This window comes from Trachurus trachurus (genome assembly GCF_905171665.1).
Source record: "Trachurus trachurus genome assembly, chromosome: 6".
In the NCBI taxonomy this organism is placed as follows: domain Eukaryota; kingdom Metazoa; phylum Chordata; class Actinopteri; order Carangiformes; family Carangidae; genus Trachurus; species Trachurus trachurus.
In genome coordinates, this window is record NC_139897.1 from 21,875,437 (window position 1) to 21,895,289 (window position 19,853).

The following is a 19,853-nucleotide window of genomic DNA, read 5'->3' on the forward strand; positions in this document are numbered from 1 at the left end:
GTCAACTTTGTGTTGTGTCATTGCTTGGGTTTTCTTCAAAGAGCGAGGAGAGGTTGTTTGTTGTGCTGCCTCGTTTCATTCACACAGGCAACACCTTACAGAACTGACTCAGCAATATCACCCTGCTTGTTTCTTCAGTCATTTTCATTACACTCTCAGGAGAAAGACATCGTGCTGCAAATAACCCTGTTTGACTCAGTGCCATAGTGAGAACAGCCATTATTTCTACCACGTTGATTACAATACACATGCTAAGTAACAAATTTGCAAGGAAAGCACAAGAAGCCCAAGAATGACAGGCAAAACTAACTGCATCCAGTTTTTGTGACTTTTCTACAGCTATTGCATTGTTTTTGTGGCTGCATCCATCATCCAGGAAGTTCTTGATAAATAAAGATCCAAAACTGATTTTTATCTTAAGACATTTTATTAATATTTTCATTTGACAGTATCAGCCAAAAACAAACATTGAAAATGAAAATCATATCATGGCAATGGTCCAGAAGATTTTTCATGGAACAAGAGAGCTTCAGAACAAATAGAAGTGGAAAAATCAATATCAGTTCAATCACAGACTATAAATTAGATCAATTCAACTACAGCTCACTGCAGTTTTGTTTTAACTATATATTGTTTCTAATGCAAAGTTGATAGAGCGAGGGAATGTAAGGGGGTCAATGAAGCTGGGGTCAAGTTTCAGGGGTTGTCAATAGGTCAAAAGGTAATTTCTGTGGAATAAGGGGGGTTTGGGCTTTTGGTCAGGAATTGCAAGTCAGGCACAGCACAGGCAGCACAGGGACGGGGGTCGGGCTAGAAAAGGCAAAAGACAAGGGGAAGAGTTGAGAGGGTGAAAAGCTAGAGGCTTCAGATAGGTCATGGTCAAGGTCGAAAGGTCAGGTTGCAGAAAATACGGGTTTGAGGAGGAAGAGCTGGTTGTGTGCTGACGGTGCACTTATTCATTCTGATGTTGTAACTTTAGGTCAGGCTGGGGGGAGATGATGGGAGGAAGTGGGAGTGTCCGGCACATGCACCTGGTATTATGTTTCCAGGCAGCTGGAAGTGGGTGTGGTCTCGGGGAGATCAGGGCAGGGCAGGCAGAGAAAATGATGATATGCAACAAGAGAGGAGGAAGAGTCACACAATGGGCTCCCTGCAGAGGACGATTTCCAGCTCGCCACGGTAGAGCTTCCCTCCATCGGACAGGCTCATGATGCTCTGCTTGTAGCCCGTCAGGCTGTTCGCGTCCACCTCCTGAGCGAGAGACAGAGAGGTAACAGAGTCAGTAACCTGAGGTAATAAGGATCTGAAGTAGAAATAATACTTTATTTCAAATCAAAATCAAGAGGTTTGGTCACCTCTATTAGAGTGGGAGAGCATGATGAGACTAGATGTGGGTTTCTGGCTACAAAAGCTAAATTAAACCAACTCTGTCCTCCAGACAGAAGACTCCATTAATGCCACACCAACCTAAGTCACACAGCACAGCTCCTGAGTGAAAGTAAAAACTAAAAATCTGAGCTTTAGCAGATATATTTCTGTTTCATTTCTTCTCATACTCCGCCGGTGCCGACAGTATATACAGGGATTAGCAGCTCAAAGGAGCAAAAAATGTGCCGGGTCACAAGCTGCAGCCTGTATATCACAGGATAAAATACCTGTAAACCTTTACCAAAGTCCTCAACTCACCTTCTTGTTTGACTGGTAAAGGTCTCGTAGCAGAGCATCCAACTCCTGCTCATCGATATATCCATTACCATCCTGAAAGGAGTTGATAGAAAACACACAACAAACATTATTCTCACTTTCAAACAGACAGTAAAGAAGCAATGACACATTTACTCAACGTGGAGCACGTATTTGATTGCAGCCATCATGAACGCACCAACTGGCCATTCACATATGCTGATTTAAAAATTAAAAAAAAGGCTTTCCACCCGCACCTCTGTAAATTGGGATAGCTGCAGAGTCAATATGGAGCCACTTTACTAATTAACGAGTTATGTCTCAGGGTAGTTAGTAGTTTGTTGCCAGGAAATGAGGCCAAATTGCTGGAAATTTTCCTTTTGCCAAGTAGCACGAAAACCATGTTCTGTTCACCTCATCTCCTTTCAAGAAGGCTTCAGAGCCAAATGGCTCAACAGTCTTAATTTTTAACACATGGTGATGCTCTTTGATGTTTACAAAGCAAAACTGAAGTGTCCCAGATCTTGGGATTAAAGTGTGAACTTCTTTATTGTCCAACAAAGGATGAAAGACCTGGGATTCTGCAGAATTATTGCAAAGCAGAACAAAATTATCTAAAAAAAAATGGTCTCAGTTGTGTGCAATCTTGCATTGCCAGAGATTTCTTGAAGCTTTGCACAGTTTTGGGCAGTGACACTGTAAGCACTGTGAGCCATGTTAGTGTTCAGCTGACCGGCCACACTTTGCCCTGCCCAAGATCTCTCAGCACCAGTGACGGCAGCTGCCTCTGTTCCAGCTGCAGGGCTGAGCTCATAACAAAATGATGAAACTAATTACACACATAAATGGTAGTGCTCCATTCGCACAGAGTGTCTACATGAATGGACTGCAGTGGTTCATCCATAATTGAGTATTCAACCCTGTCCTCTCCAAGTTAGCAAGAGAGATGGCAAGCCTTCAGTCAAACCTGAGACATGAACATGCACGCAAGCCCCTTGCTGCTGTGAAGGGCTGCACAGTTCTCACTTTTATTGCCAGAGATGGCAAAGTGGCAAGAATTCAAAATAGCACAGAAATGATTATCTTAAATGTTTATTATTGTCCTTAACCATAATTATCAGGACATTTCCAATTAATGGACCTTGCACTGGCAAAATGTTGTCAGATTATATTATTGCTATAATATTCAATTTTCACTTTCCATCTTTTACTTCTGATCAGTAATAACAGGACCAGGTCCCTCATCAGGTCAACAAACCTTTCCCACCACCTGGAATCTGGAAAACACTCAATGATCTCCTTACAGAATAAGCACTGATGTTGTGTCTAACCCTAACCTTAACACAAATGCGCCCCGTAACCAGTAATCTCTTATTTATGACTACACAAATATACATCGTAACATTGCATATGATGTATAACGTTATGTACCGCTCTACTGATTGATTTCTCACTGGCTTTGTTGTAAACAAATGCACATGGCTGAGAGGAGGGTTAAACAGCGGAAAAGCGACCGGACTTGCATAGTTCCCCTTTAACAATGATGTATTATTTCTACTGAGGAAACCATTAAGGGTCACTATGTAGTAATTAAACCCCTGGACATCTTCCCACATAAAGTAATTACAAATCAGCATTTAGCAGATGAGAACTGAGCTACAGTAACTACAGCACTGAGGCTGCTCCACATCGAGGTCACATGTTTACTGCTTCAAAAATCAAATCACTGTTCTTATAGCTACCTAGATCACGGCTGCTCCTTCAGGCTCACAAAAACTCACGTTGTCATAAACAAGGGCAAATGATTTAGAGGACGTATAGGTGTGCTCTCTGTTCCCCTCTGTCTTGTATCGTCTTCCCTGTAGTCGCTCACCAACAATCTCCTGCTAATGTGGAAAATGTGGCCATTAACGGAGCCACATCAACCACCCTGAGCTGTTTACAGAGAGCCAAAGTGTGCCAGCCAAACTTATGTCACCCAGTATATGGGGAGCACACAAAAAAGAAGCAATTTACATATTTATGATTTTTTTACAAAAGGAAAGACCCAAAACAAACAAGGCTGAGTCATTCAGAAAACTTGGGTTCAGCTCTTTCAAGCTCTGTTACATTTTGGCGTCTATTCTTATTTTACATTGTGAACGTAGCTGCATTTTATTCATCAAGTTTTTTAAGTGTTTTATGAAGATACAATGAAACAAATCCAATTTCAAGCTTCCCTCTGCTCCACTAGCTTTGGCTACATTAAATATATACAGTTATTTCTTTAGCCTTCATAATGATGCCTCTGTGGCTAACACTCGTGGGACTTTTAGCTCTTGCGTACAAAATAACCTTTCCAGTTTCTAATTAAACATGACAAGTGTGCACTGCAAATGTAACTGTCCAGCATTGTTGCAGTCCACAATATCACAAAAGGCAGCTCCCAGCTTTTATATAAGAAAGGCAAAATAAACTCTCCATGTCACAGTACAGTGCCTGAAGAATAACTGCACTCGAGGTGCATGTTTGTGAGTGTGTGATGAGCAGTCACCAACTGTTATTTATTACCACCTTGAATGGAATGTCACCTACCTTGTCATAGAATGTGAAGATGGCATTGAACTGCTCTGTGGTCAACTTGACACCCTGTGAAAACAAGATGAGTCTCACTGCTGGGCAATAAACTGTCAAAGTCACAGTAAGTTTATCATAAATATTTGAAAACAGAGAACCACTCTGTGTGATTTCTTTCAGTAACAAACGTGTGTTTAGATTTAGATTTTTTATTTTTTTTGTGCCACTTTAATGTATAGAGAGGGGACACATGGGAAAAGCAGAGCAGGGGATGAAATACAGCAAACAGCCTGGCTCGGAATTGAACCGCTGTTCAGGGCATTTACTCATGAGGTATGCACCCGAGCCACTCAGCCATTAGGTCGGCCCCTAAATGAGCTATTTTGTGCACCGTGTTTGTTCCCTACCTGGAATTTGAGTAAGAAATTCTCCTGAACAGGGAGAAGCCTGAGGGGGAGAAGGACTTCATTAGCGGACACAATAGCTGTTAAATTATTCAAATCTGCCAGCGGGCAATGTGTTTCAACATTTATTTAGTGAACGGAAGCAAGTAAAATTGCACATTACCTCGCCATCTCTGACAGGCCCAACTTCCCATCTCCATTCAGATCAAACATCCTGAGCTACAAAGTGAAGCAGAACAGAGATAGGGAGGGACAGAGGAGAGACACTGAAAAGAAAGTTTTTATAGGTATATGCTGTCAGGATGACAGAAAATATGGCCCCATAAATTTCACTGACTGCAGAATAAAATGGACAACCATAAAGCTTCTACTTTTATTATTCATCCACATTTTATTTTAATAGTTTTAGATGTTGAACAGTGAAGGAACTGTCCATAAAACACAACCCTGTGCATCTAGAACAGTAATCTAAACTGGTCTTTTTTAAAGCTCAGAGAGAAAGAAGACAAATTAGATTACAAAACGATTGTTTTCCCAAAGAAGCACAACGTCTGTTGTATGAAGTCCTTAATGTAAAACGTGTTACTAAGAACATACTGGCAGAATGTACTGTATCCTTTGAATGTTTTACTAGTTATCATTTATTTATGGCTTTATTAAAAACATTTGTCTTCTCCTATATGTTTTAATGAAACAGCTTTACTTAGTCTTTAGGGAGGGATTGTGCTTGTTATTATTGGTATTATACTAAAATATCCCATCTTTAATGCTATCCAATAAGTGTTACATGCACACAGTCAAACCTCGTCCCTCGTACTGTAAGGTATTTGTTTCACATTAAGGAGGAACACGGGGCAAATATCTAAAAAAAAAAAAAAAAAAAACTTTCTGTACTTCTTTTAATTATTGTGTGAAGTATGTTGAGGAGACTGCTTCAGCAAATCAGGTCAGGTCAGCTCTGGGGCTTCCAAGAAGAAGCAGATGTGAGCACATCTGGGCTGTAAACATAACCTGCAGGACATGATGGGTCATGACCACTCAGCCGCACTGTGCTGCTGCCACCAACACGGTAGGCCTCTGAGGTCCTCGAGGCCAGATGGACACTAGACATACACCTTTCATAAAGGCTGTAAAGTGTGCATTGTTTCTATCCACCTTTTTCCGAACGTCAAAAATGTAGCCCGTTTTGCCGGTTTTGCTCTTCCGGTGGAATTTTATGTTTAGGTTTCCATGGTTTCGGTAGTCGCGGTAAATGCATAGATTTCTTTCTTTTTTCTTTTTTTTTTCAATGAAAATCTGTAAAATGCTTGAATCATCACACTAGCTTTTAACAGTGGATATCACACAAATTGACATCCGTGTTAAAAGCCGGCGTTAATAGATCCATGCGTTTACCGCAACTATGACAACGACTGAAAACCATGGAAACGTAAACGTACAATTCCACCAAACCGGCTAAACCGGAAGCCGGTTTTGACCATAGATGACGTTCGGAAACTTGTGGATAGGGTTAAACATTTTTAATAAAAACACAAAAAACACAAAAACTCTCTAGCAACCTATAGTTTACTTTGATGGACACCAATGCCTTGTTCACTTCACTGTGACGCGCAGAAGAGAACAAAACAACGCTTGGTTGGTATCTAAAATCTAATCTAAAATAATATTTTTTGTTCAAATCAAAGAAAAGTGAAAGCGAGCTTTACGTTCCTGAGTTTAGTCAAAGAGAACAGCAGCTTTTAATAACTGTAAACAGCTCAATTATACTAAGTGTGAGTGTTTGAGTGTGTGAGTCTTACTATGGTCTGTGTGTACTCCTGCAGCTTCTGGTCATCGTAGTGTCTGTTAGCCTTCTCCAGCAGGTCTGACAGAAAGCCCTGAGGACAGACACACACAGATAAAAAGAGAAAGAACAGGCAGATGTGTGGCATGTGCAGGGTATGTTCACTTTTCACCAGCAGTGAGGAGAAAAATCACAACTGTAATGTTTGTGCCCACATTATGGTAACCTATTATGTGCATTAAAAAAGCAAATCAAATTCAAATTATTATGTAAACTTAAACTACAAAGATAATAAAGATGACAGGAATGAAGGAGAGACTGAAGACCAGAAGTATTTTTAAGAGTTTACTCATTGTTTTGTATTTAAAAGTCTTGTTAGTAGCGTAAGGTGTAATAAAAGAATAAGGTCTCTTATAAGTCAACTATCTCTATTATGCGCCTATATCACTTGTACTGTAATTGAGCCAATATCCTATATTCCCCATGTCTGCTCAGTCATATGTCAGTCATATGGTCGGACATATGTCTGCCGCCTGCGATCTCATCTGCATCCTCCCAAAGCTTTTACGTGGCACACCTGAGTAACTCCTCTGCACCTGGTCAGCTGGAAGAAATGTGATCCCAGAACAACCCGAGCAGCATAATGTGTACATGAGGCATAATCACTGACCCCATTAACGCTCCTCTCCCCAGTGTGGAGCTTTTCCCTTTTATATAATTTGACACAACATTTCCAAGAGGTGATGAAGTGATAGGGTTTGTGTAATCTGTAAAGCTTTTTTCGTGCATCTGAATCCTCACCTGAAAAACACATTCATGGTCAATGGGGAATTTCCTGTGGGGGCGGCCACTTAACTCTCCTCTGTCACTGCTGCTGCCTGGGCTTTACTCAGCCATATGCACTAATGCATCAAAAGAAGGCGGAGCACTACAGTGGAAGTGGATGTTTTTAGCTGATATGTCACTCAGTAGCTCTAACAGTGCAAAGACCTACAGCCTGTGTCAGTTTCCTAACTTAACGCAGCAGTATCTTATTTTATAGTTTTATGGGCCTTAAAGGAAGACGCTGATAATGAGACTAGATAAATGAACGTATTGTATATAAATTACAAACACTAACTAAATCTTTTGGTAATAGAATGTGCAAGTTTGACAAGTTTGACAATCCCATTTTGCAAGATTAAATATGATTTAAGTGAGATTAACAGACTTTCATCACATGATTTGCAATGGCAAAAAATTAATAAATGGACATGTATCACAAAATGTTATTAGGATAACCAAGGAAACGCAAAGTTGTCACTAAATGGCAATAATAGGCTATATCTTGACTTAAGTGTTAAGTACTATTGTAGTAGTTACAGATTGTAACATCAAAAGAAAGTAGTGGATTGTTTTTTTCTTTTTATTGGTGTAAACGGGAACAAAAAACAGGATGTGATGTGTAACATGGATGCATACACATGCATGTAAGTTTAGTTAAACAAAACAATTACAGAGGTATTTAACTAAATGAATGAAATTACAGGAAAAGACAGGGAGTATGATTGAATTCGCTACTGCAAGGTAGTTACAGTTTAGGGGGGGTGTCCTGTAAGTGAGTGTGTGTGTGTTGATGTGTGTGGGGGACAGAACAAAGAAAAAAGACATAACAAAATAAGATTAAGTATGAAAATGTGAGCAGAAGAACAAATAACGGGTATTTGTAAATGATGAGGTATTGCAGGATATCCTAGTTTTAGGATGAAATCTTACATTAAAGCCATTTGCATTATTGGTTTTAATGTGGTGATATAGTAAGTGTGATATATTCATGACATACCTTCAGTTCATTTGCTTCAATATAGCCACTGCGATCTGTATCATATCGCCGCCATGCCTAGAAGAAATCAACCAAACAAAAGAAACAGTGGGTTGAATTTCCCGTGCACACAGAGAGACACTGTCCTCCAGAGTGATTCACATTTCTCCCCCCTACATAAATCCTCTCTGATCGAACCCCGGCTTGCTCTTTATCTGCGCTAAGAGTTTGATTTTCTCCTGGTGCAGAGCAGAAATCGTTCCAGTGGGGAGGACTACAGAACCTCTGGACCATCACTGCAATCACACACTTTTCAATACAATCCCACTCGCCCACATACAAAGAGCGAGAGGGGCAAACGAGAGACTGAGGGGAGAGATGAGGGTAGAGAAAGTCATTTTAATGAATGTTTTAATCTAGCAGCTGTCCCTGTCCAAAGAAGGGGTCCTTATCAAAGATGGATGGCCTTCCCCCTTCCTCCTTCTCCTCTCCTCCTACCCCTCTGCTCCTCCTCTGGGCTCTGCAGTGAGGAGCTACAGTGGTGTTATCCATTATATATGACTCTGAAAATAGAAGGTTCTGCTTCCTCATTCTAACCCTTTAAAAACCTCTCTGCCCACCTCCTCCTCCCCCTCCTCCTCCTCCCTGCACCCTTCACCAAAGACGGATTAATCCTCCTCCCTTGTTTTATGTTCTCAAACTCTGGCTCTCAACTTCCCATCGACATTTCACTTATGCCCTCTCTCTGCTCCTGCTGTCTCTCATTTGCCCTTTGTATCCCTCTCTCCTTCCAACACCTTCTCTCTTTCATTCACCCTCCATATTTTTCGTTTCATTCTTCCCCTCTCAGTTTGACACCGGAGACGAGGACTCCTTTCCACATGTAATTGGTTTCTAATTGGCTCCATCCTTTCATTGTGACACATCTAACATGAAATCTGCCATTTTCTTATCTTCTGAGGGTATTTTGCGGAATAAACGATGTTCCTTTCTTCTGGTACCTTTCACCACACATCTTGCTCTGCAGAGGGCTTTTTGTGACTCCGCGTTTCATTCATTATTCATAATTCACAACACTAAACCTACCGCACTTGGAAATCTTCATATATGGTTTCTTAAACAACGTAGCTCTTATATACCCAGGGAAGTAGGCATGCTTATTTTCTGTGAGGTTTTTCTAGTTACTAGTGCTGCACGGTTATTTTGTTGCAGCCAATGTCTAGCCGCATGTTAGTTAAACTGATTTAGCTGCTTTGCAACCCGTTGGTGTCCTGCTGTTAATACATAATCAAATATTTAAATAGGTCTATTTTGAATCTGAAAGTATTTCTGTAAATTTCTGTCCCAGAATAGCCTGAGTTAAGCCTAAGTGAAGAAGAAAAAGTACTACGTTCAATGAAATTCAATACCGTGACAACCCTCCCACTGTCGTAGAGGTTGTCGTGGGCAATCCAGTTGCATTATGAGAAATATATGTGGTTTTTAAGGCAATGTGGACTTTACTGTATATGGCAGTTGCTCAACAACGTGACCAAATGAGAAACAGTGGCAAGTTTCTGAATTTTTCCTACAAAGTTCCAACAAATTTAGTTTTTCAGTGTTTGTTTAGCACTGTATTGTAAAAAATGAAGTTTTCTAATGCTGTTAATTTTATACTTAATATAGATTTTAGGCATGAAGATTACACTTTTTTTGTCATATCACATTTGATTCAGTCAGATTTCCTTGCATAATGCTCAGGTCTGGGAGTTTGTGTGTGTCAGCTCCTCTGCTTCTCTATATAACCCACAACAACCCATAACTCGTCTACGTGCACCAGCAGACACATTTACCTGCGTCTTAAGCGAACAATTTACAGCCTATGTAATTAAGACTAATCAGCTGCTGAGCATAAAACACTGAAGCCAGTGGTGCAACATAAAATTAGCCCTCTTAAGCTTTGCAGCAGACACAACGAATATCAAGAGGATTTACGGTTCAGCAGTAACCAAAACACTGAAATTAGTCCCATTATAAACCACTTATTCCTCCTTTTAACTTCACTGTGGGAAGTTAAACTGCAACTGTCTTCTTTTTTTTCTTTCTCTCTTGCCATTATATGTGCACAGCCACTTCTCCAAGTGTGTGTTCATGACACTGGATTTGTAGTCAGGTGTGCAATGGAGGCAGAGAGATTATGGGTTCACCCCCGACTAGTCCAGTTTATTTTTCCAACAAATATAAAACTTCAACCACAGAGAGGGAAGCAATCCGTGAAATGAGCCGGTTGGTTCCTTCCTTCAGGGAGAACCGTCCTCGCTAATGGCATTTCACTTAGAACAAAAAGCTCAATGTGTTGCAAAGAGCCAATCAAATGACAGAGTTTGTTAAGAGGGGCCAGCTGCTTTGAATTTAAAATATACATATACCGGTCCATCCACACACAATCACACACGGAAACGCACTCTTACCGCCATAAACTCGGCGCTGGAGCTGACAAACTCTCTGAAGCACAACAAGAAGTTCTCTTCAGTTGGGAGAATCTGGGCCAGCTGGAGAGAGAAGTGACAGGGAGATGGGAGTGGGTGAGAACACAAGATGGTGGAGCCGAAATGCCGCGAGAAATAAGAAATGGAGGCCGGGGAGCTTTTTGTCTGCAAAGCTTCAAATGGACAACTCGCACATAAATAATAGAGAGAGGCCTAAATTGGAATAACCTTTCCCCCTTTTTTTCTCCCCCCAGAAATCATGTTTTTTGGATGCTCAGACAAAGCCTTTACATTGGATTTTCTCTGCAATAGTTGGACTGAAAACTCACTCTCAGGTTTTCCAGGCTGGGTTATTGATATTGCAGAATCCCTCCGTCTCGCATCTCTTTCGGATCTCACTCTGAAAATGGTTAAATTGAGGGAAAGCAATATCCCAAACTGACGCTCCACGGAGACTATCATAAAGACCGCATTTATCCAATCGATCCGAGTATTGATCATGTCCATGAAGCTCCACTTTCTGCACTGAGAATCATCTTACATTTTTTTTTCTTTTTACAAATTTTTCTCACCCTCCATAGAGAGCAGGAAGACCAAACTCGCTGTGAGATTTACCAGCAGAGCGAATACACAGAAAATCCTCTACAAGGCAGATTCACAGAAGCAGAACAACTCCAGTGAATGACTTTATTGAATATAATATTAATCTTTTATTTAACTTTTGGCCACAAAATGAATAACTGTAGCCTATTTCCTTAAAATGTCAAACTTGTAAAGGTCCTGGATTTTACACTTCACCTGTGTTTTTATTTTAAGTGTTAATCCATGAGAAGATAAATCATCTAAATTAAGTTGTAACTTGTTTCTTCTATTTCCAGTCTCTATGCTAAGCTAACATCACTAGCTGCTGGGAATCTTCCTATTTGACTTGTGAAGCACCTCCAAAGCCTTACCTCTGACATCTCAATTCGTCCATCTTTGTTCTTGTCGAACTTCTGCATGAACTCCTTCATCTTTTCTCTGAATGTGGGGTTTGTGGGGTCCTGGAACAGATCGGTACCCGGTATAAGTGAAACCTGAGCGGATCGGTACTGTACATCTACCATGTGTTCAACGTCTAGTCCCAGGACTTACCACCCCTGCTCCTCTTCGGGCCATCTCCAGCTCCTTGAAGAAGTTCTCCAGTTCCTTCCCCTCGATGTAGCCATTACCTGAGAAACAGACAGACCATCACGCCACATGATACCACAAAGGGCTTCTGACAGTATTGCTGACATGCACAAAAAACAACAACCCATGAGCGCAGATGTGGTCGCGGTGTCGCAGTGTCAAACAGATCGCAGCATGGTTCAGTTTTGCTGGTATTGATTCAAACATGAGCCTTTTACCAGTAACTCTCTTCCTTCCCCTCTGGCTCAATAGAGTGGTCTATTGACTGACACGATGCAAACTGATCACTCCTCAAAGACCGTGTGTTCACGGGGTTGTACGCAAGGAGAAGCTATATATGGAAAATTGCTTTTCCAGGCTTGAGAGGGTGGTGATCCACGGGCAGCTTCTTTTATTCCACGGAGATCAATACTGCATTCAGCGGGGAGTTTGGCAAAGGTGACGGCTCAATATGGGCAATAGTGTAATGTGATACAGCCAAAGTTGAAAGGTTGATTTTTCAGACAATTTCTCCCAGAAGATGTGATCATGAAGAAACGTCTTAATCTGAAGTTGAAAGTCACTTTTTTTTTCCTTTTTAAAAAAAAAATCTATTGGAGTTTATTCTAAGAGGACGTCCATCAGATTATCTTGGATTCTCTAATGACAAATTTCAGCCTGAGGGCGACATAGTTGACTTTCGTCGCATCTTATTTCCTCATTGTTCCTTGGCGTTCTGGTGGTCTGACAGCACCTATTCAGAGGACAAATGAGTGCGCTCGCTTTCACCCAGGTACTCTGTGAACCGGTGCCAATATTCTATCAACAAGCGCGCTGAATGGCCGGACAGATGGCTCCAAACGATGCGACTAGATGCTTCAATAAAACCCTGGAAGGCAGAGCTGCCTCATTAAACACTAACAAAGATTATAATGCCATCCACTTCCTCTCCTCTCCCTCTAACTCGACGTCTCTCCAATCTAACTGATCCTCTCCCCAGCCAACCAGCGTCTCAGCGTCTTTGTTCTATCCATGGAAATTTCTGTGCATGTGTGTGTGTGTGTGTGTGTGTGTGGGCATGCATGCATTCCTTAGTGATGTTATCAAAACTCATGAATACATGACGGCGCTTCGATAAGTGGGACAGTGAAATGCCTCGCTGCCTGCTATCCATCCCCCCCCCCCCTCCCTCCTGTGGGTTATATTGACATTTAACACTCTGGAGAGAATTGACCTGCTTGATAATTAAGTGGAATAAAATGTGAATAACTACAAGGCAAATGGCTTAAAATGACAATAAAAATAGATATATGAGTAGATTACACAGGAGCGCTGTCATTTGTTCAATAAATGCAGCCATGGATCCATACATCCTCATTATACTTGCGCATGAAGGGAGGGAGCATCTGTTTGTGGTTGTGCTGCGCTCATTCAGAAGTAGGATGAGTACTTTCTGTTCCAAACCGCCTTGAATCCACAACTATATGCTTTACCCTGTGCCCACCCCCCTTTTTCTTTAATGAATGCTGTATGTGCTGCTGCATAATTACAGCATGTCCATGTTGTCTCAAAGTGTCCCAGGTTAGCACACACTCCTCATTTACAGTGAATAGTAATGATGCTAGATTATTGTGCAGATACACTTAAGTGTCCAACCACAACTCACTTCCGGATCATTCAGTTTTTATGTCAAATGATTGGTTTTTATAACTCGTAATGAGAGCATGCCTTTTAACTGGCCCTTTATATACTTTTGGTACCACTACCGAGATCACACAAAACCACTTTTGCCCCAAATACACACTTTTTGGTGATATGGTGTCACTGCAGTCCTGGGAGATTTTTGTAAAAGGTGTTTTACAACCCAGGGAAATTCTCACAGAGGTCTAAGTGCATATTTAAGGGCTTTATAAAGTGCATTTGACTTTCAAAGTAGAGTGCAGCCCTGTCTATTCAAATATTTTGTATGGAGATCAAGGTTAGGTCATTACTTAATATTCCAAATTTACATATTCTGCTTTTTTTTTTTTTAAAGAAAAGAAACATAGTAATGGAGAGAAAATGCTCTATAATTAGCAGTTGTTTCCTTTTTGCGGCTTTGTAGTGATTGAACTTAAAAAGGCCTGACAGAGGCAGCGGAGAAAGATGAGAGGGACATGGTGGAGTGAAGTGGAGGAGTCGCAAGAGACGCAAACCAGATGAGATTTGATCCCGGGCCAACAGGGGAATATGTGGTTTCATCATCTCTGGGTGCATCGCCTCTTCTCTTGTGTATTTTTATCTGATACTCAGAGATGTTTACTCAATCTGAGCAAACAAATTAGCTCTCCTTTCTTTCTGCTGAGCCAGAAGACACTCCCAGCCAGGGAAGGAGAAGCAGAAATCAAACACTCCAGCCAAATCTGTTGATGCTCACACTGGTTGGATTTGATTTGCAAAGTGGCTTCGCTGCAGACTGAGCACAGTATGTAAAATACTTCTGGACTCAAACCTGGATGACATGGATGGGATTGATGCACTTTACACTCCAAACAACAACAGATATAGGACAACTTTGTCTGCACAGCGGCTCATGTGGAGGAGCTCAGCTGCCGAGCCCCTCCACCCATCTCCTCACTCCACCTTGATTTCCCTGCGGAGTACGTTTCAGCATGTATGCATCAAAACAGATCGTGTTAACAATGAATCCCCAGGAGTGTGTATGTGTAAAAGCAATAATTGCAACACGCTCGCCCCTGTCTGCAGGTGTGTTTTGGACCACACAAGAGAGTTGGCTGGATGAACGATTATGGTGACCAGTTGAAGCAGAGAAGAGCTACGGGTCACATTTACAGCGTGTCCCAGTCTAGTTCACTGTTGTCTCCTAATTATCTGGCACAGCAAAGGGCACAGTGCTTGTCCCCTCGGAGCAGGATGAAGCGTCTGATGCTGAAGTCTAAGCCAATTATGCCCAGTTCGGCAATTCAATAAAGGGCAACAGGATAAATAAAAAGTTTAAAAGGAGAAATTTCACACTGAACATTGAGGACCTTTGAGGTTTTCTGCAGTCCACACAAGCCCGTGATGATGATGAGTGTGTGTGAGAAGCCAAAAGGAACTTGTGGTCCTGCATGCACGGTGCAATCACACACACACACACACACAGAGGCAGAATGGGAATGAAAGACTGAACTGACACATAAAGATGGAGACGATCAGAGGATGGAGATGATTGAGGCTATGGAAAAAGTGTGTGTGTGTTTGTTTGTGTGCACTGGAGAGGAATGGTATACAAATTGATGTGAGTAATCTCATGCTGCATAAAAAGCACAAGCTGAGACACTTTGATTTATTGATGAAACAAGCCATGCAGTTGTTGTTTTTTTGATTGGAAACTGATATCGATACAAGGAGCCACTAACAGCCAATTACTTATAGGGCAACATCCAAACTATCAATTCATATAGGTTATTGGAAATGCTTTTTAGATAATGAATCGATTCACTTTAAAGCTTGAATCAGCTGCTGTCTTTACTGTTGAGAAAATTAAATTGTCAGGGTTGACTTTATGTAGGTTACAGTGGGAGGGACATGATGTAATCACCACTTCATATGCAGTTTTCCAATATTCAGACATATATGAGCCCTAAACACTGATAATCAATTCATTTTTGTGTATATATTAGAATAACCTATTGACAATTAATGACTGTGTGTAGTAAATAATAACATTTTATCATGCTGTGTCCTGATTTGTGCGCATGAAAAATTCAGTAAATTCGGTTAAAAAAAGCTTCTTTTTTTCTTTTTTTTTACTGACAAAATCTCAAGTCATGAAAGCAGCAGCTTTTTAACTATTAGATGGGTTGCTACTTTTTCTCGCTACTTTATCAGACAGTAAAAAAAAAAAAATCAACAATTACAGACAAAATAGTCTCATTATAGATGTGATTCAGATCTCTCCGGAGAAAAAAGTGAGTTTACAGAATCCCAGTAATTCACTTTCCCGATTTTCAGTTTCCTCTATTGTCACTTTATTTTCCACAAACCACAGATTTTTACTTTTGCAGTCACTTTCAGCTCTTGTTGTGTTATAAAATCCCCTTAAGGTTATTTGTATCCCTCATCCAATCGGCTGGATTTTACATCAGTGAACAACTCATATGAATGAATTTTCAATCTGGATCAACTTTTAGAGAAAAAATAAAAAAAAATAAATAAAACTCAACTTACCGTCCGCGTCGAAATGTTTCCAAATGTCCAGGAACTGGGACGCGGTGACCTCGGCCAGGTGCAGGTGAGGAGGCTGCTGTGCTTTGTTTGCCATGATGCTCTCGGAAGGATGATGATGCTGCTGCTGCAGGTCAGACGCCAGGGGAGAGGAAAAAAAATCCGCTACTAACTTTTCTTGTGTCTCTTGTTCAAACACACACTCCACACTGTAGCTCCAGCTCCGCCGCCCGCCGCTTTTTAACCCCGGCACCGGAGCCGCAGCGTCGCCGAGCGGCCGCTGGGGGCGCACCACGACCGACAGAGCCCATCTGAGTCAGCTCTCTCACTCTCTCTGAGCGTTGTGTATGTGTGTGTGTGTGTGTGTGTGTGTGTAGGCCTATGTGTGTCTTCCAAGCTTAGTTGTGTGATGGGATGTCTTGGGCACTGCAGTTAACAGACAGATGTGTGTGTGTGTGCAAAAGATAGAGATGCAGATTATTTAGATGTTTTGTTGTTGCATCATCACCCCAGATCCCATAGATCCCATGCTATGTGTGTTTGATCCTGTGCATGTGCATGCATGTCAAAAACCCTGTGTTTCCGTATGCACAAGACATGAAACTCATGCCTGCCTTTGTGTGTGTGTGTGTGTTCCACCCTCCTACATCTGTGTGTAGCCATCTAAGCGTGCAGCTCCCGGAGCCTGTCTACCAGTGTGTGAGGCTTCACAGACTTAATTAGAACTCACACACTAATCACATTCCCCACACCGCCGCCAGCCAGCTGTGATTAGCCCACATAATAAATGTAAATTCTGAAAAAAAAGAAAAAAGGGAAGGGGGCTGTTTTCATTAATGACCAGTCCACTGTGCAGAGTGGAGGAAAAGCCACAGATCCCATTAGGAGAATGAGAATATACTCATATGTATTCTTCTACTCATTTACTGCAAAAGGTGATAATATTCAGGATGGAGTAATGAGCAGGAGTGCAAATATCCCTGGAAATATTTCCATGTGTTGGATGAAATCTGCTGAAAGACAGCTTTTCATATGAGAAGAATAATATGGAATATTGCACATTTTTAATTGACCTATGTGGGTGTTTCAAATCATATGAGAAGCTCCTGCTGAGTTTTACAACCTCTATAGATTGATTTCACTAATTTCATTGAACACATTTTGACTTGTCATAGCATACTAGTGGTGTAGTAGTATATAGACCACAGGTGTAACTAACAGCAGCAGCTATGCCAGTAAGCAGTTACTTCTGTGCATTTCTTTCTACAATGTATCAAAAATATTACCAGTGACATCTGTGAAGAAACAAATGTAAATCAAGAAGGTTCAATGCAGCTGCAATGCTCAAACCTCTATCATCTGGTTTCTATATTAAATTACTCACATTTAACCTGCAATACATTTTTTGACCAGCTGGAGGCAGCACTATCAGCATCCTGTTTATCTCAAGTCAATGTGAATGCACTGTAAGAAATATTCATTTTACTTTTTGCTCTATTTTGGTCTCCACCAACTGTTTAGTCTTTAGGAGGCAGTTAAGGCCTAATTTAGTGAGAAGAGAATAAATAGCCTACTTATGAGTATATTCTCATTCTTCACATCAACGTCTCTGAAGCTCACTGATTAGTACGTTAGATCTTGTTTCATTAATCCAAACTCAAACAGTTATAAATAAAACTGACCACCTCAGGTTTCAAAGGATGCTGCATGCTGTTTCTGTCCCCGTGTCCCTGTGCTTCAGCTGCATGGCAGGCTGCCATATGGTCAATGAGAACTGGTGGTTTAATGACACAGTACCAGAGCCTAGCTTGTTTCCCTTCCTCTCAGACATTCTCCTTTAAACCAACCTTCGAGGAAGTTAAAATTTAAAGAAAACAGATGTTGTCCAGTGACTTTTAGTGACAGTTAGTAATAGGATTGTCCATTTATATTTTGTCTTCATATCAAAAGCTATTAAGGTCAGTCAGTCAGTCAGTGTTGGATGTTGGATGATATTTCTTACGTTAAGTGCTTTAAATTGAGTTTACTCCATCTGATAATTAAGAGGATAAGGATGAACAAAGTTGGCAGCGTTACACCGATAGATGCACAGTTGAACTTGACCTGCCACATCTCCTCAGAGGTGGAGCAGTAATTTTCCAGATCCACCTTGCTGCGCATTGGTACAGTGCTGACACGCTGCTGGCAGCCTCCTCCTCCTCCTCCTCCTCCTCCTCCTCCTCCTCCTCCTCTTCCTGGAGGCAGCGTGTGAAAGTCAGCGGAGACGTTCCCTCTCTAGCATCTTTCCCTTTGGCTTGTAAAAGTCACATTCACTAAGAGGAGCACTGCTGCCTCACAGTCAGTGTGTGAACTCAGGTACATGACAGTGCATAAGGACGGCTCTTGTGTGTGTGTGACAGAATGTGACAGTGTTTAAGAGTGTAAACTCAGCAGAGCTGTCCCGCTCTATTTCCTCAGCTTCTCTTTTCACCCTATAATAATCAATATTGGGGCCCTGGGCTCACTTGGCACAGCGACAATGGATAGATCAACATTACATTACAGATGAGGCCTGTCGCCAGCCTGCGGGCACTGCCGAGTCAAACACACTTCATTCTCCTCTCTTGTTCTCTTTAGTCACTCCTCTCGTCCGTCTTCATCCCTCCATTCAAAGCAGTGAGCTGCCATTTGCATCCTACATGCACGTCTCTGGAGATGTCTCACTTCTTTTTCTGTGAAGCTGGGCCATGCGAGTCATTGGTGGTGCGTCTGTGTGTAAATACAACCCAGCCGAGTATATAGGTGTTGTGTTTTGTGTTGTCAGGCAGCCTGGTTCATTTGTATTAATATTTCAGCTTCACAGTGGGCTGCACCTCGACACGCCGTATGCAGATCAATTATGTAACAGAAAGGAGCTCGGCACAGAACAGCCATTCCCATTTCATCTCAATCTCACAGCGTCTTCAGCCTGCTAGAGGTGTGTCTGAAGTGAAGGATTGTATGAGTGAAGCTTAACACAGTGTGTGTGTGTGTGTGTGTGTGTGTGTGTGTGTGTGTGTGTGTGTGTGTGTGTGTGTGTGTGTGTGTGTGTGTGTGTGTGTGTGTGTGTGTGTGTGTGTGTGTGTGTGTGTGTGTGTGTGTGTGTGTGTGTTTAGATGAGACCAGTGGGGGAAGTGGAGGATCTCTCTTCATATCCCTCACTCTCACCGAAAATTGCATTTTTCTCCTTGAAAATAAACTTTCACATCCTTATTGATTGATTCTAGGCTATAGCTACTTCTTTCAATATACACACTCTTACACGCATACACACACACACAAATGTGTGCACTCATCCATTACAGTCCATGAAGAAAATAACAACCACTAGATGTCATTTGAAGTTTTTTTATGCAGCTGCAGCAGCAACAATTAATTGTTTTAGTTGCAACAGAGATAAAGTTTCTGTTTTAAATACTAAGAACCTGAGACCTGGAAACATTGAATGTGATTAAACAGAGCACACAACAGAGGTTAGACTTCACAAACCAGACAACAAAACACTAACAAGGGGAGCAAAATGCTAAATTAGGTGTTATGCCCAAACAGGAAATAAAACAAAACAAAGCATGGTAGGAATAAATTCACTGAAGGTCTTTTGGAGGATACAAACTTCAGAACTTATAAAAGACAGAAAATCACAAATGTTTTGATTAGTTCACTGTGTGTAAATAACAAGTCTGTTTATTGTGTATGGAGCAGCTCCAGGTTTTTTACATTTCGGTGATGGAAGGCTTTGTTCGGAGCAGTGTTCCCCTTTAAGACTTGCATTAGCATCTCGA

The 19,853-nt window shown here is 41.4% G+C and overlaps 1 protein-coding gene across 2 annotated transcripts; it reads right to left on the reverse strand.

Annotated features, from left to right (window-relative positions):
* Positions 1–1,134: 1,134 nt before the first annotated feature.
* Positions 1,135–16,150, reverse strand: calb2a (calbindin 2a; the record flags this gene model as incomplete). Of its 2 annotated transcripts, none has more annotated exons than XM_083972911.1 (11): positions 1,135–1,251; positions 1,699–1,758; positions 4,258–4,311; positions 4,647–4,686; positions 4,807–4,862; positions 6,443–6,520; positions 8,249–8,305; positions 10,678–10,758; positions 11,649–11,738; positions 11,830–11,906; positions 16,057–16,150. In XM_083972911.1, 11 exons carry the CDS (start codon positions 16,148–16,150, stop codon positions 1,135–1,137), a joined length of 804 nt encoding a protein of 267 aa, XP_083829037.1. The 2 variants fall into 2 exon arrangements, with proteins under 2 accessions (XP_083829037.1, XP_083829036.1); XM_083972910.1 differs by having other exon boundaries at positions 1,687–1,758.
* Between the last annotated feature and the right edge of the window lie 3,703 nt (positions 16,151–19,853).